At 39.5% G+C, this 26,915-nt stretch overlaps 1 protein-coding gene across 11 annotated transcripts in view; it reads right to left on the bottom strand.

Annotated features, from left to right (window-relative positions):
• Positions 1–548: 548 nt before the first annotated feature.
• Positions 549–26,915, bottom strand: part of IL1R1 (interleukin 1 receptor type 1) — a 75,872-nt gene continuing 49,505 nt past the window's right edge. For 6 of the 11 annotated variants that reach the window (XM_019021370.3, XM_063695657.1, XM_055378373.2 and 3 more), the window contains exons 2-12: positions 26,405–26,481; positions 22,638–22,704; positions 15,411–15,645; positions 15,115–15,304; positions 14,140–14,308; positions 11,752–11,817; positions 8,496–8,613; positions 7,579–7,730; positions 5,690–5,833; positions 4,774–4,941; positions 549–4,066 (exon numbers count right to left, since the gene is read on the bottom strand). In XM_019021370.3, the coding sequence (XP_018876915.1) occupies positions 3,660–4,066; positions 4,774–4,941; positions 5,690–5,833; positions 7,579–7,730; positions 8,496–8,613; positions 11,752–11,817; positions 14,140–14,308; positions 15,115–15,304; positions 15,411–15,645; positions 22,638–22,698 (1,710 nt within the window). In that variant the 5' untranslated portion in view covers positions 22,699–22,704; positions 26,405–26,481 and the 3' untranslated portion in view covers positions 549–3,659. Of the gene's footprint in view, positions 4,067–4,773; positions 4,942–5,689; positions 5,834–7,578; positions 7,731–8,495; positions 8,614–11,751; positions 11,818–14,139; positions 14,309–15,114; positions 15,305–15,410; positions 15,711–22,637; positions 22,705–26,404; positions 26,482–26,915 lie in introns of all 11 variants that reach the window. The other 5 variants (XM_063695660.1, XM_063695663.1, XM_063695662.1 and 2 more) reach the window with 2 other exon arrangements.

The following is a 26,915-nucleotide window of genomic DNA, read 5'->3' as shown; positions in this document are numbered from 1 at the left end:
CCTGCCCCTTCTCCCCAGGTACTGAGAGAGTCACCTGCCCCTTAGCATTGCTGTGAGGTAAGAAGGAGGCACTGACTGGGTGTCATCTCTGACCATCAGAGTTAACAAGCTTTAGAGCATGCATTTTGGACAGCAAGTTCACCAATTCTGCCCACCTTCTGGGTCAAAGGAAAAAATAAATAAAAGCCCTTTGTAAAATGTAAAAGTCTATACAAATATTCCCTTTATCATTTTTTGAACAGGTAAAGTGATAAGTTAATAGTAAATCGATAAGAAGTTAATAAACAGTTAATGATAAGGCTCACATTTTAATCCATTTTAGAAGCAAGTGAGCAGAGGGAGTAGAGTTTAGCTAGAAGGGAGTTAGGGCTCACTGTTAAGCCAACAGCCTCTGACCTCCACTCCCCTCCCCTCCTCCAGCTCCTCCCCACCTGCTTCCCCGCAACAGGAAGAACTCTCTGCAGAAGGTCTCCTCACCTTGTTGAGGCCTGGGAATGTGCAAATGTGCAGGTAAGCTGTGGACTGGACAAAGAACAGATTCTCAAGGATACCAGTACAAAGTTTGAAAATTTTATTGGAAAATAAGTACAGTCTATTGATCCGTGATGCATGCTGTACATGAATTTGGTGCTTTAATATACAAAAAATTTGGCTTCTGCTGCAAAATTATATAAACAGGTTAAAAAAACTCCTTCATCATTAACTAGTACAAACATAATTTATCAAAAATGTCATTTAAAAAATGGCTCAATACCTTTTATTGCAAATAAGAAAGGCAAGAGAGGGAAAATATAAATTGTGCTAAACCAGTTTTAACAACCGGTAATTAAATATTTTGTTGCATTTGCAAACTCTTCTTCAACACTTAGGGCATCTTTAAAAAAATGCCATAAAAAAACTGCAAGAAAATCTAATTAATGTGGAAGGCATTAAAAGTTTTTTGTTTTGTTTTAGTGGGGACAATAAGTCAAAGGAAGTTCACGGGGAACTAGGAATGTGTCTTCTTCCTCCAGAATTCAACCCTTGGAAGATGGGGAATGACTTTGCACTTTTCTGTTTGGATCCTCCTCCACCCACGCTTATCCATTGATTCTTGTCCCTCCTTAAATTCCAGCTGCCATTCTACTTGTAATTCTTGGTCATCATCACCCCCACTCTCTGGCCAATTTTGTCACTAATCTAAGTTTCCAAATTGGCTTGCTTTCTTGGCACTATGCATGCTGACACATTTTCTGGATGACTAAAATAATCTGCAAAATTAAATTTGTAAAACATCTAATAGGCTTTTCAGGACGTGACATCCCTGCTCCATGGGCTTCTGGCTGTAGTCTGTGTGCCAAATGAAAGCTAGGCCCTGTCTGTTGGAACAGCAGCTCCAGAATAGCACTGTTACTTCAAGCAGGCAAAGTGGGCCCAGGAGAAAGCAGGTGGAAAGGCAAGAGTCAGAGACTTAAACTCAGTGTGTTTTTGTTTAGGAGAAAAATTATTATTCCAAATAAAAGTTGGTGTTCACCCATATTAAATACGAGAAATATAAAAACCAAAAGTCCTCTCCATGTTCATACAACTCTTAAAACTGTGCTTGTGTCCTACAATTGGTGGCATATAAATTTGGCTTTCATTTTTAATGAAAATGAAACATTTTAAGAAATGTTTGCCTCTAGGGAAAGAATAGATGAAAGTAGAAGAGTTTTTCATAAAATCTAAACACAGTGTTTGAAAATTCCAACATTTAGAAGTTTGGAATTTGGTGTCTTGAATAAAAGCATTCCTAGACTCGGTCACTTCCTAGCAAAATGTCATTTCTTCTCACAAACGTGCCAGTGTGGAGTAAGGGGGGACCATTATTGACCTGAAATCAAGTACTCAGAACACCAGACTAGAAGCCAGAAATGGAGGCTCAAGTCCTAGGTTCAACAGAACTTAGAGTGTGATTTTTTTAAAAAATTGGTCACTTTCTCTATATATAAAATTAGAATAATTGCAAAAATTAAATAAGATAATTGGGGAACGTTTTTAAACATAAAGCATTACATAAATCTATGTTACATGTGCAAATTGCTCCTGGAAGGCAGTGAGGGACAGAGACAGCCACCACAGCCTCTCCCTCAGAGAGCAGCAATTCCAGCTGGAGGGAGACCAGCCTCCCTGACGTGCTCACCGCCATCTCTGCAGTGGGCCTGACCAGAGAGAGAAGGCTGGAGAGGAAGTCGCCTCTTAGGGAAAGTCTCCCGGAGACTGTGGAATTGGAGGATGTTCTGAATTTTGGTAAAATTCTGATCAGCTAGAGAAAATGCGAGAAGGCCTCCTAGGCAAAGGAGGAGGAAGGGTGCAGGCAAGAGCAGAGACAGAGGAGTGCTGGGGGCAGGTGACGTGGCCACCAGGCCAACCTGGGAATTCACACAGCATGACAGCGAGGGGAAGCTGGAGGACAGGGCAGGGAGGTGGTCTGGGAGTGACATGCTGGTGGGAAAGCATGGGCTTCAGCTCCTGAACAGGTGGAGTCCCCAGGAGGTGTTTCAACAGGAGCGGGATGACAAGAGCGGCATCACGGGAAGGATGGTTCATGTGTGGGCTGTGCAAGGGACGTTGCAGATGGAGGAAGCCACTAGGGAGCTGTCCCTCCAAAGACGTAAAATGCAGGGTAATAACAAAGGACAGGATGGTCATGCCAGGGAGGAAAACATTAAGAAGTGGATCAATTCCCTGCTACTGTTGCTTTTTTAAGTTCTCTCTCTCCTGTGGAAAGCTAAGATGACTTCAAAACTTTGGAATCCTGGAGAATCCCTTTGTTCACTGAAGTGAGTTTTCAAGCTCTGTAAAATAAAATTCAGTCTTCGGAAACTAACTTCTGGCTGGGGATGTGTATGGAAAATACAAGCAGATGGAAAGTTCTCCAAGAATATGTCTCCCTTCCTCAGTGAGGTGTCAGTCTCACTTTGCCTGCAGCACCTCTCAGGAGAGCCGCTCCAGGGTCAGTGACTCTACAGGGTCCCCAGACCAGGCATAGCCCCGTCCTTGGGCTGCGGATGACTTAACAAAGCCATCTGTAGACGGTGGCTATTTCCTTCTTGCCCTTTCTTCTAGTTTGCTGTCTCCATGCCTTTTCTTGGCAGTTCAAACATTCAGAGAGGGAATTTATTGCCCTTTTTTTGAGACGGAGTCTTGCTCTGTTGCCAGGCTAGAGTGCAGTGGCCCGAACTCGGCTCACTGCAACCTCCGTCTCCCCGGTTCAAGCAATTCTCCTGCCTCAGCCTCAGGTGTAGCTTGGATTACAGGCTTGCGCCACCATGCCTAGCTCATTTTTGTATTTTTAGTAGAGATGGGGTTTTGCCATGTTGGCTGGGCTGGTCTTGAACTCCTGACCTCTGGTGATCCACCCACTTCAGCCTCCCAAAGTGCTGGGATTATAGGCGTGAGCCACCACACCGGGCCTACTGCCTTTTTAAAAGATCTTCCCAAGCCCTCTACTCTGAAGTGCCCTGGACTGCTATTGACGTCATGGCTTATTCCCTTAATAATCTGATTCCAGGTGACCTCAGGGATAAAGGATGATACAGTTACATTCCATGAACTCTGCAAGTCAGCATGAGGCACAACCTGGCCTGCAACGCCATAAGACAGGAGGCACCTAAAGAACTCTTGGCAACTTCTCCATGCTACCCGAGAGGCACGTGAGCCTCTCTTTGCAGTTTCTCCTTAGCGGCTGGTGACAGTAACTGGTGTTTAGATGAAGGTGACCGTCGCTGGACTGGCATGTGGTACCTGACGTTCTTCCAGAACCTTGTCTTTGCAGACTGTGGTCCCTGTGTAAAGTCCCCTGACCAGCGGATAGCCCCATGTTTCTGCTTAATGAATTTAATCGATTCTGGCATTTTCTCATAGTCTTGGATTTTCTCCAGCTCAAGCAGGACAACTTTAATTCCATCCTGAACAAGAGCATTATACATGGCTATTTGCTCTTCAGAGGAACCACCCAGCCAGCTGAAGCCTGATGTTTCTCTGACTAAAATGATAATCAGTCTTCTGCTTTTCTTTACGTTTTCATTAATGACCTCAACAATGTCTGAAAAACAGGAAGCAAAATAGAGTAAGTAAAATTCTATTCATCATCATTCTCTCCTGAACCAAAGCCACACAAGGCTTTTCACAACCGTATTGCTCCTAACGCCTTTTTCTTGCCTTACTTAAAATTAAAGGAGTTTCCCATGTTTTTAATTAATTAATTTTAAGAGACAGGCTCTTGTTCTATTGCTCACACTGGAGCGCAGTGGCGTGATCTTGGATCACTGCAGCCTCAAGCTCCTAGGCTCAAGCGACCCTCTCACCCTGGCCTCCCAGGGTTGTACTGAGATAAAAGGCATGAGCCACTGCAAACCTCCCATTTTATAGACTAACTCAAAAATTGGCCCTCAAAAGACAAATATTTCATTTAGAACTCAGAAAACTTTGTTGGAATTTTAAAAACTTACTATTCAATCATTTGATCTCTACCACTCCTGTTTAATTGTATCAGTTGTAAAGCAACTGTTGGGTTTAACTAGTCATTAAGTTTTTCAAAACTAAATGAAAATCACTTAATTATTGCTCTGACAAAATATGAGAGAAGTAAATGCATTTAATAAATGTAAAAATCATCATACACTTCTGAAGAGGTTCTTAAAATTGTGAAACATATACCCCTATGCCACGATCTTCTAGAAAGATGGAATCCACATTTTACTAAGTAGTTTTACAACAATAAGCCTTTACTCTGTTCCATTACACACATACCTTCCCCAACATAGTCATCCCTTCCATAAATGAACAGCTTATATCCACACTGTTTTTCCAAGACCTCAGGCAAGACTTTAAACACAAAAATATCACAGTCAGAGGTAGACCCTTCCCCAACGGTCTTTGGATACAGTATATATGCGTCATAAGTCTTTCCATCTGAAGCTAAAGGAAAAACATAATGTATTTAGAACCACAAGGCAAAAATAAGAGATTTGATAAAGTCAGTATCACAAACATTCATTACATAATGAACTATTCATCTTTTTTTGTACAATGGCATGACTGAAGCAGCAATACCAAAAATATAATCCCTTTAAAAAGTGTTCATCTCTTACAAGGTTTCTATTTCTTGTGTTTTACTGCAAATTTGTTCTTCTATTTGGAGGCTGCCTCGTATACTCTTAGTATAGAGCCATCCTTAAAGTCTCCCTGTCCTCATCTTCTTCCCCAGAGGTCTCAGCCCTGAATTCTATCCATTCATTTTTTTTTTAGATATTGTGGTATTCCTTTTTTTTTCCGCAAAGTTTAAACAAAGGAGAGAGAGAGAACCTCCCTGATGCATGAAGATCTAGTCATTTCATTTCTTTCATTAAGGTATGATCTCTGTCTGTCCTATTCATCACAGAGCAAGGCCTCCCAATGGCTTGTGCATAACTGAATTTATAAACAGATGCTCTAAATACCTGTTTATTCTACCAATATGAATGTTGAGGCAGGAACTTAGAAAACAATGATATTCAGCCTAATGAGTTATAAAACTATAATTCTGTGTAAGAATAACTAGTATTCTTGTATATGCCACTTTTCATTTTAGAAACCCTCTTAGTAAAAACCCTCTTAGTCATCTTCTACATCTCCTAACTATCCCTTATCTCCAACAAGAAATACTGCATGGAATACAAAATTATACCTTTTATTGGGAGAAAATCATAGCAGGAATCCCTGTACCAAAGCACAATGTCAATCTTGAAGATTTTATAGATGAAAACAGAACACACAATTATGACTGTCAACGTGACACATATACCAATCATGTGCTTCTGGAAATTAGTGACTATAGCAAAAAGAAAAAAAAAGGAGAAAAATATTAGAACCAAAAAGAATTAAAACTTTGAGCACAGCAAATTAAATATCTTTGTCTCAGAGAGCCCATATCTGGGAATGGCCTGCATTCAGACAATATTAACTCATTCATTATTATCACTTTGTAATGGATACTAATGTACAAAGCAATGATAAAACTAAGGTGCATTCTATGAAGTTTCTACCTAAATAGCATAATATACAATAACATGGAAAAAAATACCAAAGACCACAGGATAGAGCATTCCACAGTAAAACAGGGAAAAGTTAAAATCACTCAGAAGCCTACAAAAGTTCCCTGAGGTCAGAGAGTCCATTGGGTAAAGTTAAAGACTGGTGGAAAGCGAATAAGGTGGAGGCTTAGGGAAGTTTCACATTTCCACATTCTCCTGGCCTCCTTCTCTACTTAGTTATCCAATAATTAAAGAGGAACCTGGGGAGCAGATGGAGTAGGTGATGGGGAGGGGGCTAGAGAAGAAGAAAGAGGGAAGAAAAAGAAAGTACTCTCTAAATATCAGGAACCATGTAAGCATCCAGAAAAGGGAATCTAAAAGCTTTATTTACTTTTCCAATTTAAATGATTTGGATATAAAACAGAAATCAAGTTATACCGTTTTCCAGACAAATATCCAGCTGGCCCAAATGATAGTTCACACTTACGGTCTTAAGTACTGTCGCTTCATACAAGATCATGATGTCTGTAGTAATAATCCTCCAGATTTATTTTTCTTATTTAAGACCACCATGACTATACTTGGTCCTTTACAGTTCCCTATGACTTTTACAGGTGTCCACAAAAACACACCCATACAAACACTGACTCTCACTTGCACAAATACTGCTGAGATTTTGATTGAAATTTTTTGGAATCCATAGATTCATTTGGGGAAGGACTGACATCTTCATAATATCGAGTCTTTCAATCTATGAACATTGTATATCCTTCCATTTAGTTCTTCTCTAATTTATCTCAATATTTTTTAGTTTGTATTACAGAGGTTTTGAACTGCTTTTGCTAGATTTATTCTTAAGTATTTGATGATTTTTGATGCTACCATAAATGTTATCTTTTAAATGTAATTTCTATTTGTATGCTGCTAGTATTTAAACATATATAGAAGTTAATTTATAGAGTCTTTCAGATATTCTTCCATGCATGCAATTATAATATCCAATGTTTAATTAAACCACAAATTACCTTAAAATGTTTCACAAATACTTTCAATATTATGTTTTATTATACCAATTCATGAAACCCAGTGACTTCTGATGTCCTCTTTGAAAGTGGATATTTAGTCTTACCCTATGCCTCATCAATGTAGTTCATTGGGTACCCACAATGTACCAGACCTAACTTGCCATTAGCTGTGGAAATAGAATGATTATTAACATAAATGGTTGCCACCATCACAGAATTTATAGTTAAGTACAGAAAACTAAGTACCACAGATCCTGTGACATATGGTGCTACAGAAGTACATACAGAGGCCCTAACTTCCTCTCTTTGGGCCGAGAGCTGGGTTAAGGGCAGGCAGCAGGACAGAAAAGCTTCCAAGAAGAGAGAGTTCAGCAGAAGAGTAAAAGAGAAATAGAAGTTACCCAAGTAATGAGGAAGTGAAGAGTGTTCTAAGCAGAGGAAATGGCATTTCAAACTTCAAAGTCATGGAATCTTACTACAGTAAAACAAAATTGCATTTCAATTAGTTTGTTGTTTACCTGGATATATTAACTGGATATATGCTGCATCTATACCATGTGTATTCTTGGCAAAACAGGTAAATGGATGTTTATAAAATCTACTTTCAATTTCCGATATATTAAGCACTGTGATGAGGGTACTCCTTCTTTTGTTTGCAGGATTTTCCACACTATTCGAGAGAGAGATTAAATAAACTTGTGTAAGTTAATTGCATCAACTACAAATAAGACCTGTATACCCTGTGTATTTCCTTATTTGTGACAAAATTGCCGCTGAAATAATCACCCTGCCCAATCACAGTCACAACATTCAGACTGCTGGCAACACCAATCTGAGATTTTATAACCCCAAGACCACTGTCAGTAACAGGCTCAGTAGCAGAGAAAGCAAAAAAATTACCACTTCCAAGAAGAAAAATGTAGACAAATGCATTGTGTTCTCCTTGGGGCACAGAGGAGATACTAAACAAGAGGAGATTGGGGCAGATGACAAAGTGCTTTGCAGGTGTTGTGAAGGAGAGGTCATGGGAAGCCAGGAGATCCTTGTCCCATAGATGAGCAGTAGGAAACCAGTAGAGGCTTTCGAGAGCAGTGGATTGCCTGATTCTTGAGCTCATTAATGAGTCTCTTCTAAGCTACTTGAGGAATATGAAGAATAATGAAAGATAATTGCTTCGTTGAAATGTTGCAACATGTATAACGTAAGAGAAAGGCTTCTAAGTGGTCTGTAATTTGCACCACAATGGCAAGTATTTTTTACCTTAAATGTACAAGATCTTATAAATTCTACTTAGCTTAGCAAAAAAAAAAAAAAAAAAAAAACGCAGCAAAGGTTAGGAGCAACTAACACTTGCTTTTAAACTAAACCGACAAGGTTATATAAAATATCACGTGGGATTTAACATCAAAATGTGAATAACTCTTAGCATACATACCTGTAATAGTCTTCCCCTAGCACTGGGTCATCTTCATCAATTACTGACCCATTCCACTTCCAGTAAGCAATGTCACTCAACTGGCCAGTGACATTACAGATCAATTGTATCTGGGATCCTGCAAAGAATGTATTTTTAATCTTAACATTAATTGATTTTTTCTGATCTATCTAGATTAATAAATGGCTATTGAATTAAAATTTCAAATATAGAAATGCACAAAGAAAAAGGAAAATTACCCTAAACCCACCACCCAGAGAAAACCACCATTAGTAACCTTATGCGTCTCATTCCTTATCTTCTCTGTGAACATGTGCAGTTTCTGAAATGGGGTCTTTTTGCCTACTATTTGGTAATTACTGTGGATTGGGAATTTGGGCCCACATGATTTGTCTTCCAAAATAGACTCTGTCATGGCTGCTTAGCATTCCATAATACATATACACTATGATTAACTATTTCCTATTGACGAACACAATTTCCTAATTTTTCACTATTATGATTAATATTTTAATGAGTAGCCTTATTTGTACACATCCTGAAGTATTAAAATCTAGAAGTAAGATTGAATTAAAGAAACATATTTTAAAAGCTAACCCCCTCTCTTTAGTGAGGCTGTATCAGTCTACCCTCTCTCCAATAGTGTATGTGAGCACGATTTTCCCCAAAACCACCAGATAACAAGTGTTTTTGGGTAGACATTGCCTTTTGAGAGAAGAAAATGTTACTTAAGTTTTCATCTACATTTCTTGAATTCACGGTGAATCAACATGCTTTTCATTAGCTTGGTGCTCATCGGCCTTCCTTTTTAAAAACTGTTATCCCTCTATCCATTATTTAATTCCATTTTTAAAAATGAGACACAGTCTCACTCTGTCACTCAGGCTGGAAGTGCAGTGGCACAATCTCGGCTCACTGTAACCTTCTCCTCCTGGGTTCAAGTGACTCTCATGCCTCAGCCTCTTGAGCGGCTGGAACTACAGGTGTGCACCACCACACCCAGCTAATTTTTGTATTTTTAGTAGAGATGGTGTTTCAACATCTTGGCCAGGCTGGTCTCAAACACCTGGCCTCAAGTGATCTGTCCACCTTGGCCTACCAAAGTGCTGGAATTACAGGCTTGAGCCCCCACGCCTGGCTGGATGCATGCTTTAAATTTCAGTTTTTCTGAGATTAATATTCAGGGTTTTGGTTTTTTTAGTTTTTTCCTCTCTTATAAATTCCACATATTTTCAAAGTTTTTCTAAGATATTTTATGGACACTTCTAAGACATTTACTGGTACAAATGGCATTTGTTTCCTATTATGTTTTCTAGCTGGTTATTGCTAAACAAGTCTTATATTTTCGAATATTAATTCTAAATGTTAATTTATTATCTGACTAATTTATATAGAATTAATTCTAGTTTTTCCCGGGAATTTTCTTGGGATTGGTATGATCAGGAAACAATAATAAAAATGTCTTTTTTCCCTTGTGGTAAGCATACCTTGTTTTTTTCCTTCAATTGCATTAGTAGGCACTTCTAGACTGTGCTCAGTAATAGTGGTTACATGGGCATCTTTGTCTTGCTCTTGGCTTTAGTGAGAAGGTCTATAGTATTTCACCATGAAGAATATTAGTGACTATCGGCTTGCATTGATGTTACTTATTAAGTTAAGGAAATATCTCTCAATTCCTATTTTTCTAAGTCATTTTAGGAGTAATGGTATTGGATCTTATTGCCTGTTTAACACCCTTCCGGATAATCCTATGACAGGGTACTATATGCTTCTGATCCACTGTCAGTATAATACATTAAAATAATTATTTCCTAATTTGAAGCTTTTTTTGTAGATTGAGAGATCAATGCAGCCTAGGCATCAGAGCTCTCAATTACACACTTCTAGGGCAGGCATTTTCAACAGGGGCTGTGGCCAGCAGGGCAAAAACTGGTTCTTGGGGAAGAGGCAAGAAAACCTTAGATATTACATGGTTTGTGGTACTCCAAAGGGCCACAGTATATCAGCAAATATAAAAGATAACTGTGGTACTGAAATTTAAAGACAGGAAAGAGAATTAGGTGGAAGAAGACTTTTTAGACTCTAAAGGGGAACAATTTAAAACAAAAAAGATGGTTGAGAAACATTGTTCTAGAGCCTATTGGCCCATATTTAATTTTGAGTTTTGACATTTTTGTTTCTGTCTAAGAATATCTTTCTACCACCTTCCACCATAAATAACAAGTACAGAATTGGCCAAGTACAGGATTCACAGATCACAAGCATATACCTTCTAACCTCTGTATGGTTCTTGACTGCTGTCATGCAGTTACTATTACAGAAGACAATTCCAAGGCCAGCCTATTTTGGGTCCTCTGACACAAAGAACCACTTTTTCTCTCTCGATCAGTGGTTTCCAATAGAACTTTCAGTGATGATGGAAATGTTCTATATTCGTGCTTGTCTGTACAGTAGTCACTTGTCACATGTGGCTATTAAGCCCTTGAAATATGGCTAATGTGACAGAGGAACTAATTTTTAATTTAACTAAATGAATCAATTGACTTAATTTAATTTTACATGTCCATAACTCCATGTGGCTAGTAACTACTGCACTAAACAGTGCAAAGCTAGATGCTTGTGGGGTTCTTTCTTTACTCTTGAATAAAAAATGTTCACTAACTTGGAAAAGTACTTTTCTAGAATGACTACCATCTTTGGGGCCTGTAGCCTTACTCTTCCGACTCAAAGCTTGGATCTGGTCATGAGAAATCCAGTCCTGAAATTGTAACACTGCTGATGTCTGTCGTACAATGATCAATTCTTCAGAAGTTCTTTAAGATGTCAAATATAATTTTTGTTTAATTCAGAGATAAGTAACACCTACTGTATTGATTCACTTTTACAGCCAACCCTAATTTTGTCATTAAATATTTTAACTCTGTGAAAAAAAAGAAAGAAAGAAATCCAATCCTGTACCAGTCAATGGCATTGCTGGTTCCTAGGCCTTTTGACCTTGGTGTCTGGTTGGTGTTTTCATGGTAGTAAGTGTCCACAGAAAAGTAGGGCTGGAGATATCAGACATGGCAAGATGTTTGCCATAGAGGCAAGAAATACAAAAAATTAAGATATAATTTGTGTCACTTTCCCTCTATTTATAGATTTATACAGTAAATGGCTTAGATTAAATATAGTAAAGATACAATTTATCTTACTCTTACATTTTAAAAAAAAAACAAAAACCGATTCCAGCATACCCTCACTGAAGCCCACTTACCCAAGTCTACTTCCATTGTCTCATTAGCTGGGCTCACAATCACAGGCCTTGTGGGTTTGTTTTCCTCTGAAAGAAAAACATCCATAAGGTTTGTCAGTCTCTTATAGATCAGAATCTCAAGTGACGACAACACTTAGCAAAACATACTAAATGACTTCTGGCCAGATACTCCATCAAGTGTTCAAAGCATATATGCCAGGAGACAGGAGGCAGAAAGTGAAGGAAGAAAGCTGAGGCAGAGGCCACAGCACACTGTGAACCCCAGGTCAGAGCTAGACCTTCCGAATCCATAGACTGGGGTGCTACTGAAAAACACACACATCACCAGGACCCTGGGTCCCCAGACAAGTGCCTCTCTTAAGTGAAAGCATGTCAGGAAAGGCGAGAGTAGTGGAAAGTCACTTCCTTGAATTGGGTGTTATTGGCCAGAAGGGCTAGTCAGTACTAGACCTGCTTGCATTTAATGACTGTGTTAATGACCCAATAGTGAGAACTGCAGGGTTATGGAATAATGCTGTAATTTATTAAAATAGGCAAAAAAGTATCAAGGAGCCCCAGAAATTAATCTGACTTATTTATGAAAAGATTGGTTTCAGGGGTTTATCTGTGGCCATGAAGAAACTATGAGAAACTATAAAATTGAGCACTTGGTATTCCCCCAGTCAAAAAAAAAGTGAACACCATGAAGGTAGGATATTCTCTGTTTTGTTCCCTAATGTATACCTATTACAGTTCCTGAAACATAGTAAATGCTCAATAAATATTTTTGAATTATGAGTGAACAAAAAGTGCTAAGCATCATTGGTGTGGGCCTTGGGAAGAAAACAAAATATTACCTCACTCCGAGTAGAGTATATTGTTTCTACAAATGGGATCAGAAAAGGAAACAGAGAATATCAAAAACACACTTAACCTGGCCGGGCGTGGTGGCTCACGCCTGTAATCCCAGCACTTCAGGAGGCAGAGGCGGGCGGATCACGAGGTCAGGAGATTGAGACCATCCTGGCTAACACGGTGAAACCCCATCTCTACTAAAAATACAAAAAAATTAGCCGGGCGTGGTGGCGGGTGCCTGTAGTTCCAGCTACTCAGGAGGCTGAAGCAGAAGAATGGCATGAACCCGGGAGGCAGAGCTTGCAGTGAGCGGAGATCGCACCACTGCACTCCAGCCTGGGTGACAGAGTGAGACTCCATCTCAAAAAAAAAAAAAAAAAAAAAAAAAAAAAACAGTTAACCTAGCTTAAATAGTCCCCAGTGCCCAGTTCTCTCTCAAGTTCTACTTGCTGGTTAGGTTACTATGTTTCAGGAAAGACAGACCAGAGCTACCCAATGACAGCCTGCTAAAAACTCAAGAACATGGTTTGATACAAAGACCATTGAAAATTGGGATTCACTGATGCTTGTGGGACCATGGCAAGGAATTAACTTTTATTTAATAAAAATATTTTTAGGAAAATAAAGTATTATATAACTGGAAAAGTGAAGCTATTTACAGGGTGATCATATTCTGAGTTTGCTTGGGATAGTCCCAATTTATACCTGTTGTCCCAGCATAACTACTAATAGTCACCCCTATAACCTGCAAAAAAGTTCTGATTGGAATAACTCTTATTTTATTACATAAATCTTACAAAATCTCAATATTTACAAAAAGTTTGAGCATTCTGACTATCCCCTGGCAATCTGTGCATTTTGTTTCATTTTGCTGTGATATAGTTTTCAATATGAAACATGGTTAAAGCAGAATTGAAAGACACAAGAAAATTAACAAGAACAATCATCCTACACCTATTAATTGCATAGCTGTTTTGCACCAAGCATTTCTTTGCACCAGGTACACAAGTTTCGTGTACCCCATGTCTCTAATCTTCCCGATAACCTTGGGAGATTGCATCGTCTTGTTACAGAAGAGGAAACAGGGTGAGAGAGGTTAACACCTAACACAAAATGAACAGGAGGTAGATTCTGGAAATGTGACTTATTCCAAAGCTCATCAGTGTCCACACCGATGCTTGCTGCTAGACACTGAGACTCACTGAGATTCCCCAGGTGCAGGCTCTCAGAACATTCCCATATACCAGCCAGAGGGAGCCCCAGAGCTTTCAGTAAGAACCATTTTTAGCCATGCCAAAGAACAACCCTCTTAAATCAGTTGGAAAACACAGCTCATAATGTCTCTATTTAATTAGAACTACATCTGAAGCAGGAATGGAAAAACATTACATAGTATTTAGTAACAAAAAAACAAAACTAAAGCCATGTGACTTTTGTGGTATCATTGAGGTCGTCTTGGATTTGGTTTCTTCATGGATAATGAAAGTAGTATTAGAATCATAGTCTCTGGGCCTTCCCAGATCTAAACCTTTTAGGGCTGGAGCTATGACTCACCTAGAGTAATAAATTCTATTACCCGGGTAATAGGATATTGCTTGCCCAAGTATGTGTAGGATGCATGACAAGTATAGTTCCCTCTATGCTTTTCAGCCACATTCATCACGATGAGCCTATCTTTGACTCCACTAAAGTGTATATTGTCAAGAAGTAGAGGTTTGCAATCCTAGATAAAGGGAGAGAGAAGCATTGAAAACCAATAACCAATAACTTTCCCCAATCTACCGTCAAAGAAGCTCCATTTTTTTCACCTTAGCAAATGTTATATTTTTAGAAAGTGACTGGAAAAGTTCCTTACATATAGTAAGTTTTAATACTGGTTTTTTGGAAACAGTTAACTATATTCCTATGACGTTAAGTTTTCAAGTCTATGAGACTTGTACTATGAGGTGAAGGCCAATTTATTTTGCAAGAAAAACATGTTTAAAAAATGTTAACACTATATAGTTTCTTAATAATACTGCACTTCATTGATATTATGTATTTAGTACGTCTTAAGCTCTACAAGATGATTCCCCATTTAAGTTCCATCAGACTAGGTAGATTAAAGGTACCAAAACATGGGGTGTTCCATGGAAAGCTAGTCAACCCACTTTTAAGACAGTTATGGAAACTAGCAGGTTATTTGAAGACCATATCTTCAATAAAACACACATAGTATGTTTTGTAATAAATAGTTACATCTTCAATACCTTAAGCTTATAATCAGCCTTCTCTTTAAACATCTATTTCTAGTACTTTTCTCAATTACATCTTATTAAATTAAATAAAAACAACAGCAAACAAATTTCTAGTTAAGCTTCAAATTAAGTGAATGCAGTCTTACAATTCTTTTTAGGTTCCCTATCAAGTTTCACCATTAAAGAGAAAACAATATACAAAATAAAAAGGTACTTTGCAGATACATTCTATTGTCCAGGGAGCTATTTTATTTTCTGGAAAAGTGAAATGTCATATTTAAAATAACATTACCTTATACCACTGTAATTTAGGTAACTCATTATTTTCATTTTTAAAAAACTCCATATAAGGGCACACAAGTCCTCCGTCTCCTGCAACGGGTAGTTTCTGCTTAAATATGGCTTGTGCATTATAACATAAGTTAGGCTCATTCTCCACAAATTTTGCAGTTATTTTAATTCTGAGGCAGTAAGATGAATTTCTAAAATAAAATAAAATAGGTAAGTTAAGCATTATTGAAAGGATTTCTGTCCTTAACAACTGCAGGAAACTAGAACATGTTTGTAACATACTAATTCCTCTCTTACCTTACCACGCAATAGTAATGTCCTGAATCCTCCACCTTAGCAGGAACAAACCAAAGTTTCTCTTTGTGCTGATGAATCCTGGAGGCTTGTTCTGTAGATACAGGTGTCTTGCTGTCATCTTTATACCAAGTTATATTGCCTTTGTGTTCATTTGGGTTAAGAGGACAGGGACGAACATCAATTTCATTTGCAGATGACACTAAAATTATTTTTTCTTCACGTTCCTTGCATTTATCTTTAAAAGGAAGAAGGGTGGAAGCAATTTACATAAAAATCTGCCAGTGTGTCTTGATTTAATATCTACGAAGAAACACATTGATTATTAAATACATCAATTCACATTACATATAAAAGCTTTACAGCCTTGTGATAAGAGCGTTATCTGGGGAGTCTGAGAAGCATATTCAAGTCCAGCTGCATCACTTACTGCCTGTGTGCTGTACCCCTGGCAAGTTATTTAACATCCTTCACCCCCTTTTCACTCATCTAAAAAGTGGGGATAATGTAGGAGGAGAGACATGCCTTTCAGTACAAGATGGAGTAATAGAAACTGGATTTACCTTCCCACATGAACAACTAAAAAATGGACAAAATATATGAAACAACAGTATTCAAGACATTGAACGTCAGAAAACAAAGGAGAGAAATCCCAGAAAGACGGAGAAGAAAGGAGGTGTCCAAAATTACAGCTAGGCCATGACATTGCCGAGAAAAAACACAGGCAAAGCCCAGTGAGTTGAGGAGATGGAGCTGAGAACCTGGGTAGAAAAGTTTGCAGGGCAGAGTACCCAAGTACTTAGAGCTGCATAATGACAAGGAGAGAGTCTCGGGATAACTGAGAGTCTCCCCCAAGTTTTCAGCTGAGTATCAGTCGGTGTAAGCATATAAGAAAATGACCCAAGGCTAGAGGGAAGATTGCCAAATGAACTGGAGGGAGTAACACATGGAGCACACCCAATGCTGGAAACAGTTGCTGTTCCCAACAGCCAGAGTGGAAAGCCTCATTAATGATAAGGCATCAGGCAGAGTACCCAGAAGGGTTCTGACTCAGTCATTAGGGAAAATTAGGCCAAGAATAAACTTTTTCCTGATCCTAATAAAGCTTAAAAGCAAGACCCGAAAGGATTAAACCATTTCCAAGTAACAATCATGTGGCAGAACAAAGCTCAAGAACATTCTGGGGAATATGAAAATATCCAGCACCCAACGTGGTAAAATCCACAATGTCTAACATCCAAAAAAATAATTAGGCATGCAAAGAAGCAGTAACATACAACCAACGATAAGGAGGAAAAAAATCGATCAGTCAAAACTGACCCAGAAATGACACAGACAATAGGCCTAATAAATTTAAAAATTAAAATAGTTTATTACTATTGCATTCCATTTATTCAAGATGCTACAGGAAAGATCAAACATGATTAGTGAAGACATGAAAGAGATTTTAAAAAACTTTTAGAAATGAAAACAATAATGTTGAGTTACAAAAAACAATGGATGGGATTCACAGCAGATTTGATACTGCAGGAAAAAAAAGATGAGTGAACTTGAAGACACAGCATTAGAAATTATCCAAAATTAAGCACAGAGAAGAAAATAACAGAATAAAATGGGCAGGGAATTATTTTACTTAGGACAACTTCAATACATGTAAGATGAATCACTGAAGAAGAAAAATGTGGAAAACAGGAAACATATTTGAAGTTTTTCAAGATGTGACAAAAATGATGTATACATAGGCCCCCAAATCACAATGAACCCCAAGCAAAAGAAACATAAAGCAAACTACAAACACATAATAATAAAATTGTTTAAAACCAGTGACAAAGATAAAATCTTCTATGTAGCCAGGGAGAAATGACACAATTATTGCAGAGGACAAAGACAAAAAATGATGCAGCTTTCTTTCCAAAAACAATACAAGCCAGAAGAGAGCAAAACAATATCGTTAAAGTACTGAAAGAAAAAGTCTACCTAGAATTCCATATCCTGTGAAAATATATTTAAAATTTAGGAAAAAATACTGACTTTTTCAGATTTGCCAAAGCTGTAAAATGTCATCACCAGTAGACCTGCATTACAAGAAATATTTAATTCCTTCAAAAAGCACAATATTCTAAGATGAAAATGAATCTACGCAAAAGAATGAATAGCAACAAAAATGGGTAATTATAAGATCATCTTTCTTATTATTTAAATCTCTTTAAAGAAAACTGAGTGTTTAAATAAAAAATAATAAAACGCTATAAAGTTTATAACAAATAAAGAAGTAACATATATGGAAATAATAGGGCAAAGTTCAAGAAAGGAGAAATGGGTATATACTGTCTTAACTTTGTATACTATATGTGAAACTGTATAGTGTTACCTGAAGGCAGACAGAGATAACTTAGAGATGGCTATTTAAGCCCCAGAGCAGTCATTAAAAAACACATACACAACAAACAGTTATGACTAAAAAGCCAAAAAGCGAAATAAAATGAATCCTAAAAATGCCAATTAATCTAAAAGGCAGCAAAAAAAGAGAAAAAAATAACAGAATTGGTGGGACAAATAGAAAAACAAAGAGCAAGATCCCAGAATTAAACCCTAATATATGAATAATCACACTAAAATTTCAAATAGTCTAAACATTCTCATTGAAAGGTGGAAATGATCAGATTGGCTAAAGAAAGGCCCAACTATGTGGTGCCTAACATAAACACATACACCTACATACAGAGATTTTATAAATAAAGGTAAAAATAGATTAAAAAGAAAAGAAAAATATTTGCCAGGCTAACACTCATGAAAAGAAAGTTTGATTAATTAGCTAGGGTTAACCATTCACAATGTATACATATACCAAAACATCACATTGCACACTGTAAATATACACGATTTTGTCAACTATACCTTAATAAAAATTAATTAGTTAAAGCTTGAGTGACTATTATTATCAAAGTAGATTTTACAGTAAAAATATTACAAGAAAAAAGGGGCATTTCATAAAAATAAAGAAGTCGGCCAGGCGTGGTGGCTCATGCCTGTAATCCCAGCACTTTGCGAGGCTGAGGCAGGTGAGTCACCTGAGGTCAAGAGTTTGAGACCAGCCTGGCCAACATGGTGAAACTCCGTCTCTACTAAAATACAAAAAAAATTAGCCAGGTGTGGTGGTGGGCACCCATAATCCTAGCTACTTGGGAGGCTGAGGCACAAGAATCACTTGAACCCAGTAGGCAGAGGTTGCTGTGAGCCGAGATCACACCACTGCACTCCAGCCTGGGCGACACAGAGAGACTTTTCTCTCAAAAATGAATAAATAAATAAATAAATTTTTAAAAACTCAAGAAGTCATTAATCAACAGGAACACAATAATACCAAATGTTTATGTAGCTGCTAACAGTGCTTCAAAATACATGAAGCAAAAACTGACAGAACTGCAAGAACTAGAGAAACTGGTTCTGCAAGAAACTAGAGAAACCCCACTCACAAGGACCGATAGAACAAGCAATAAAATTAAATGGATAATCAGTAACAACATAGAAGATTTGAACAACACTATCAACCAATTTGACATAAATGATATTTGCAGAAAATTCCAACCAACAACAGTAGAACATTACATTCTTTTTAAAGTGCACACATAAAACTTAGCAAATTTTCCATATTCTTCCCCATAACCCAAGACTCAGTAAATTTAAAAGGATTCAAATTAGACAAAACTTATTCTCTGGTGACAATGGAATTAGATTAGAAATCAATAATAGAAAGACATCTAAGGAATCCCTATGTATTTGAAAACTAACATACTCCTAAATAACTCATGAGTCAAAGAAATCAAAAAGAATATAAAGTATTTGTATCTGAATGATAAGGAAAACATAACATATCAAAACTTACGGCATTCAATGAAAGCAGTACTTAGAGGGAAACTGCTAGCCTTAAATGCCTATATATTTTTTTAAAATTTCAAATTGATGACTTGAGCTTCTACCTTAAGAAACTAGAAAAAGAACAAAGTAATTCCAAAGGAAGCAGCAAGCAGAGATTCTATGCCTGGGTCTTCATTTACGAAGGTGACTGAGTGACAAAACAGAGACTAATGCAATTGAAAGATTTGTATTACTTAGTGGTTCGGACAGAAGGGGTGTGCCATACCACGCAAAACCACAGGGAGAATCACCAGATTGGGTTAGGAGGCAGAAGCAGAAGCAAAAGGAAAGCCTAGGCCAGCATCTTTACTGGGGTTCCCATGGGAAAGGCAAGGCAGGGCAGCATAAACAGTTTCAGATTGGCCCATTTGAACCATTTTTGCAGGCTTTGGGCATAGAGGCTGTCCCTAGTTCTCTGGTACCTAGCCCTGTGTTGATTGAGGCTGGGGTAACATTGGTTTGGGTGTGTGAGAGTTGGATAAGGAGGTGAGTGGGGTACAGTCTTGGGTCAAGCAGTCTCACATGAAGGGCAAGCTGTAAGCTGTCCACAACACACCTAGGAACTGCTTAGCCCCTGGTGGAGCAGTCTCTCCCTAGATATGAAACACCTTCCAGAATGTCAAAATATGGTAAGATACAGAAAATAAAAAACATAATTAATATAGCAGAAGTAAGAAGAAAATAGTAATATAGATCAGACAGGAAATCAACGAAATAGAAAACAGAAGAACAATGAAGAAAAATCAAAGATACCAAAAGCAGATTCTTTCATAAAATCAATAAAATTGATAAATCTTTAGCCAGACTAATCAGGAAAAAAAAGAGATGACATCTCTTTTTTAAATAATTTGTAAAGGGCAGTGAGGGAATATTATAAACAACGTTATGCCAATAAATTTAATAACGTAAATGAAATGAGCAAATTTTCCAGACTATTAAAGCTCCCTTGAGAAGAAGTAGATAGCCTGGATTGCCCTATATCTCTTAATACTATCTTCTATTCAAAGAAATTGAATTTGCAGGATTTCCAGTATGGTGGAGTGGGGGTCTCATAAATCATTCCTCCATAAAGGCAACAAACAGACTGGCAAAAAATTTCAAAAATCAAAGGCTTGCAATAACCAGAAGAGCATTTATTAGAAAATAAGGAAACAAACAGAAACATGCCAAATCACAGATCAGCAGGGTTTGTAGCTTTATAACTTAAATGACTTCCATCCTACTCTTCCCAGCTCTAAAACAGCCATGAATATCAGGAGCTTTGCAGACACAAAGGCTTTGAAAACCAGCAGGCTTGCAAGAAGAGAGAGGGTTTGGAGCTCCTCAAAAAGTCCCATTTCCAGAGCACTGCCACTCTTTGACTTGACTGGCAGGTCCTCAAAGTCACATTCACAGGGTGGTGGTGTTATTGACCTCACCAAGAGCTCCACAGAAAAAGCACTATCCCCAAGGCATTTGCTGGAAAAACTCAGTGTTAATTGTTTTTTACAACTGCCTAAAGCTGCAATACCAGAGCCATAACCTCCAGAGGGCTTTGAAAAGCTCTGACACATTCCTGGGGGACCCAGAAGGGTGCGCATGTATGCAGGACTGCGTGCATGCCCAGGAAATTGCATAGAAGGCACCAGGCTCTCATTTCTGGATGACTCTGAGGTCATACACAAGCAGGAAGTGAAGGCTAAGGCCTTAAACAGCCTTAATGTTGAAGGTATGCTCCAACACACATGGAGCCCCTCAGCAAAGGGGAGAAAACTTACTGGACCAAGGAATTTAAGTCAATCTCTGGCTCAGTCCTTAAAGTTCTTATCTTTCCTAACTACACTCCATGATCCCATTCAGTCTCATGGTTCTCATACCAGCCGCTTGCTGAGGTCTCCAGTTTTATATATTCAACCCAGACCTTTTCCTCAGGCTGTAGACTGCCTAGTCAAAGTCACCTTTTAAACATCTAATGGACAGCTAAACTTAACACATCCAGTCTGAAAACCTGATCTTCCCCATCTCATCAATGGCAATTTCGCCTTGCGTTTGCGCAGGCCAAAATTCCCTGAGATAATTCTTGATTCTTCTCTTTCCCTCACATCTCACATCTGACCCAACTCCAAATCCCTCTTGGTTCTGTTCCCAAAATATTTCAAAATTTGTCTACTTCTCACTTCTCCTTGCCACCCTTTGACAAGCCATCAACATTTCTTGCCTAGATAAAGCCATCATCATGGTTTGCCTCTTCACTGGCTTCTCTATTTCTCTCTTTGGCTCCCTCGGATCTATTCTCAAAACAGGAATCAAAACGTAAGTCAGATCACCTCTCTGGTTTTAAACAAAGAACCCTGCAGTCTTCTCATCTCAGCCAGACTACAAGCCAAGACCCTAAAAAAGGGCGCAACATTCTATATAATCAACCCTCTGCCATCCCCCCATTACCCAGACAGCCTGGTCCCTTATGACTTCCCTCACCTCTCACTATGCTCCAGACACGCTGATATTTTTATTCTGAAAGCCTGCCAAATACTCTTGGCCTCTGGGCCTTTGCACATGCTGCCTGGAATATTTCCACACCCCAATCTGATATCCAAATAGCTCTCTTTTCCCCTTCCTTAAGGTCAACTCAAAAGTCAGCTTCTCAGGGAGGTTTTTTTCTGGCCACATTCAAAACATTAACCTTCTGCCCACTCCAATGTCAAAACCTTATACTCTTTTTTCCTCCTTTTTTCCTCCCTATACTTGCCATCATATGACACAATATATGTCTACTTATCTGTTATCTCTCTCTTCTACAAGAATATAAACCCTATGCAGGCAGGTATTTCTGTGTGCACTGTTCCCTGCTGTATCCCCAGTAGCTAGCACCTGGCAAAAAGAGAAAAGATTAGAGAAAATGAAGAAATGGAAAGAAACAGAAAAAGAAGTGTATCTTGATGACTTCCAGCTGTGGGTTCATAAAGACTATGCACAATATCTCCTCCAAATGAAAGTCAGAATTTCCCATATCACACTTTCAACCAGCAGCCAAGTGGAAAGAGGCCTGGACCTAGATTGGAGACCTAGATTTTAGCTTTTGTTCCAAAACTAGCTACATGACCTTGGGCTCTCAGCCTCACTAGGCCTCAGTTTCCCACTCTATATGGGAGAGAATGAGACAAAGATGCTGAGAGGAACTTCCAGCAGTACAGGTCTATGACCAGGAGGCTCTGTGCCCAGAGATTCAACAGAGACGAGTATGAGAAATGACTCTGTTAGGGAAGGTACTTCATGTATTCTAAATAATAGATTTTCTTAGCAGATAAGAACACAAAGAAATACTTAACTTACCAGCCTCCAGAGAAGAAATCAGTAGAGCTATGAAACAAATAAGTCTGAGTAACACTTTCATATTCTTCTGGAGAAATGGAGGAACGAAAGAAAGACAAAAGCAAAAATGTTACTTTTCCAGCAAATCTCTAAAACTAAATATACCGACACTGGCCCTGTCCCCACCCTCACCCCCAAGTCACACTGATGAATTGGTTTTTCTACATCATGAATGTTATCATATGTGACTTCTGGTTAGAAAATGGGGTGGGGAACAAAAAGGGATAAAGAGTTTTCACAAAATTGAAAACAAACTCAACAACTTGAGATTTTAAACATTTCTACCTTCTGTCCCATGATACATTTCCAGTCTTGGATCCCATTTAAATTTCCCCAAATCTAGTCTACATCCAAAGTCAGCTATGCACTCGCCCCTAAGCCAGCTCACCTCCGCTTGTGTGGGGATTTGTTCCCCACTTATATCCCCTGCTGCCAGGACCCATTTGCAAAAATCAGCCCATACTTTTGGCCAGCTCAAAGGTCATGCCTTCATTTTATATTGCAAGATCCTAAATTGCTTGTACAATAGGATATAGCTACATAGAAATGCACCCAAAAAAACTAAAAGAAATGACAACAACATATTAAAATTGGGTTGAGTGGGTTTCCCCTTGTCGGGGCTTTCTATACTTTCTAAAATATCTACAACGAACTTTGTATGAAAAAAAGAGGAAAGGAAAAAAGAGAAAAAGCTCTTATCCGCTCTGCTCAACCTTAGGAGCAATGTCTAGAGTAGACCATGTAATTCTGTGCTTTGAAAACATCTGCCTTTTAATTTTTACGGGAGATTAAATTTGCCTATATTCTTATCCGTAGCTATAAGTAAGTAAATAAATATGAAAACACAAAATATTTTAACACAACACTCATTCAGATTCTAATGACATGCAGTCATTTAAATATTAGCTGGAAAATGTTCTATTTAAGATGTATTATGGCCGGGTGTGGTGGCTTACCCCCTGTAATCCCAGTACTTTGGGAGCCCAAGGCAGGCAGATCACTTGAGGCCAGGACTTCAAGACAAGCCTGGCCAACATGATGAAACTCCATCTCTACCAAAAAGTACAAAAATTAGCTGGGTGTGGTGGTGCATGCCTGTAATCCCAGCCACTCGGGAGGCTGAGGTAGGAGAATTGCTTGAACCCAGGAGGCGGGGGTTGCAGTGAGCCAAGATGGTGCCACCGCACTCCAGCCTGAGTGACAGAGTGAGACTCCATCTCAAAAAAAAAAAAAAGAAGGTGTATAGGTATTTTTTAAAGTTACAACATGCTTTTTAAACAAACACAGGAAAAAAAAAAGATTTTCTAACCATGCGAGACATACCCATTCATATTCTCTTCACTTTATCCCCAGTATCAGGACAAAGATCTCTAAGCCTGGCTCAAGCCTTGAAACCTACCTCAGAGCAGTAAAACTGCATTCCTTCAATATCTTTTAACTCTGACCCTTTATTCACATCAGCTGGCTTCCCAAAATAGTCTAGAATACTAGTATCATTACCATATTTACCTTTAAACTATTTACAGATGATTAAATAAGATAGAAGCCTTTGAAGCCCCGCAGTCTGGTCTATGAGCTCTTTCTGTGACTGCGTGAAGTGTGTTTTAAGTCTTTATGATAGAGAGGAAGGAAAGAAGGGTTAAAGTGTTTCCCAATCACCAGTTCCAGGCCGACCAGCTATTTGCATTAGTTTATCAACAACAAAATAAGGGCATTGCAAAATCAGATGAACACTGCCAGCTGTCGGTTCATTTAGTCACAAGACCTGGCTTGTCTGATCATTAGGCAGGGGAGAAGAAAAAGAAGATGTGTGACTGAACTTTATGGAGTGTATCATGAGATAATAATTCCAAATTAATTGTGGGCAATGTTTAATCACAGGTCCGGGGCCGGTGGCCTGTACCACAAGGCAGGGATGTGACTCTCCCTGGGCCCCAGTGTGCTCATCTGCACAAGGGGCAATGAACCAGCTGATGTCAGACCTAATCCTCCTCTAATAGACTATAAAAGGGCAAAGGGTTATGCCCCCTGGGTCCAAGTTTACTTCTGCCCCAGAGCTGCTCTGGGAAACAGTCAGGGGGGTGGGAGTGGCCCTGTCCTCTCAGCAGCGGCCTTTTGGGATCCATGTCAATCCCCAGGACCCTGGGGCAAGGAATTGGCACTGAGCTTGGGATGGGCGTTAAGGGTCACATGACCAAAGGGAGTGAGGACATCAGAAGGGAAGGAGGTGAGGGTTGCACCTAGATTAACACACACACTCCTGACAAAAATCAACACAAACCCCATTATGTCCCTGAATAACACAGAAATTCCAAGGCAGGGCCAGGCCTGACTGGCCTCCATAGTGCTCGCAGTTGAATGGCTATCCAAGTCAGAAGTCCCTCAACATAGATGGCATGTTGAGTAAAAGCTCAGCCTCCGTGCCTCAGTTCCCCCTTTTGACAAGCAATGCAGTGACAGCATGTCACTGATGGCGCTATGTGGGTGAAATGAATGGCCACATGCAAAGGGCTTAGAACAGTGCCTGGCAAATGGTCACTCCTAAATGTTAGCTGTTGGAAACCGGCCCATGCTCTGATGACAAATAACAGTTTTGATAAAATGTTTTCAGTTAACCATTCATGTCTTTATTCACTCACTGCTGCATTCAACAATCATACATCAAATATCTATTTGGCTCTGGGAACAAAAACAGGAACAAGGTTCCCAGGGCCTGGCTCCAGGAGCTCAGCAGTTGCAGGGAATGTGGACACAGAGTTAGACTGTGATGTGGGGGTGTCTACTGGAAGAGCCATGCCCAGGGCAGGAGGGGAGACAGAGGCTAACTCAGCCTGGAGGAGGTGGAGGGGAGGGTCCAACAACATCATGTTCTGGAGCATAAACCAGAGGTGGGTTCCGAGTGGGAGGCTGAGAAGCCACAAGTTCCCACAACATGCAGAGGTTTGCTGAGGAAATGGGACTGTCATTTGCAGGTGCATGTACAGGTTTTAAGCCATGGGCTAGTGTATGTTAAATCTCCATTTTTTGCAGACATTTTGGCACCTGTGTAGAACATAAACTGGAGACAGGGGAGCCAGGGAGAGCAGGCCACCACAGAGGTTCATGGGAGAGAGGATGAGGGCTGGGCCAGCTGCAGTGACAGACAGGCAGGCGGGGGCATATTTGAGAACACTTGGGGCCAGAGGGGAGAAGCAGGGACAGACTGGGCCAGACTCGCTGAGGTCGGGGCAGGTAGGGCAAGGGCCAGGTTCGGGGGCAGGTTCAGGTACCCACAGACAGCTCAGAAAAGATGCTCAGAGGGTGTCACCCACAGTGTCATAGACCCAGATCTCTTGGAACGAGGTGAGCAGTACTGACTCGAGCAGAAAGCAAGAATTTGAACATGTGGTGACAGTGGAGTGAAAATGGACAGCAAGGCCTGGAAGGGGTTGAAACTGGGGAGAGCTTGGCCACAGCACTGGAACCCACCATTTCCCAGGTCTCTACTGTAGCACAGTCAAGGTGACTTGGGAAAGCAAACAGGCATTGGCTCTTACTGGGGCTGAAGCCTCCTTCCAAAATTTCATAAAACCATCAAGCTGCCCCAAAGAGTAATGTATCAATGGAAATAAAATATTTTTGCATACAATGGGAGATAATCCAGGGCCCCTGGATCTGAGAGTGGAGGAGTTCAGCTGTTTGTGAGAAAAGGCCGGCCTTGGGACCCTGGGGTGACTCAGCCCTGTTACCTTGGAGAAGGCCTTGTCTTTTACCAAGGGGTCCAGCTTCTCAGGAGGAAGTCACCATCTTCAGAGGGTGCGTCTACCTGGGGAAGGAAGAACACATGAGTGAAGTGTGAATGAAGAGGTCTAAAGGCACCAATTGCTGTGAGGATCTCAAGAGGCATGTATTAGTCCATTTTCACGCTGCTATAAAGAAATACCTGAGACTGGGTAATTTATAAAGGAAAGAGGATTTAAGTGACTCACAGCTCTGCATGGCTGGGGAAGCCTCAGGAAACTTACAATCATGGTGGAAGCGGAAGCAGGCACGTCTTACATGACAGCAGGAGAGAGAGCAAGGGGGGAAGTGCCAAACACTTTTAAACCATCATGAGAATTCACTCACTATCATGAGAACAGCATAGGGAAAACTGCCCCATGATCTAATCACCTCCCACCAGGTCCCTCCCTGGACACATGGGGATTATAATTTAGATGAGATTTGGGTGGGGACACAGAGCCAAATCATATCAAGGTG

The sequence above is a fragment of the Gorilla gorilla genome, chromosome 12, assembly GCF_029281585.2.
Source record: "Gorilla gorilla gorilla isolate KB3781 chromosome 12, NHGRI_mGorGor1-v2.1_pri, whole genome shotgun sequence".
NCBI classification, from domain to species: Eukaryota; Metazoa; Chordata; class Mammalia; order Primates; family Hominidae; genus Gorilla; species Gorilla gorilla.
Note: the sequence above shows the minus strand (reverse complement) of the source record. Positions and strands in the feature narration are given on the sequence as shown.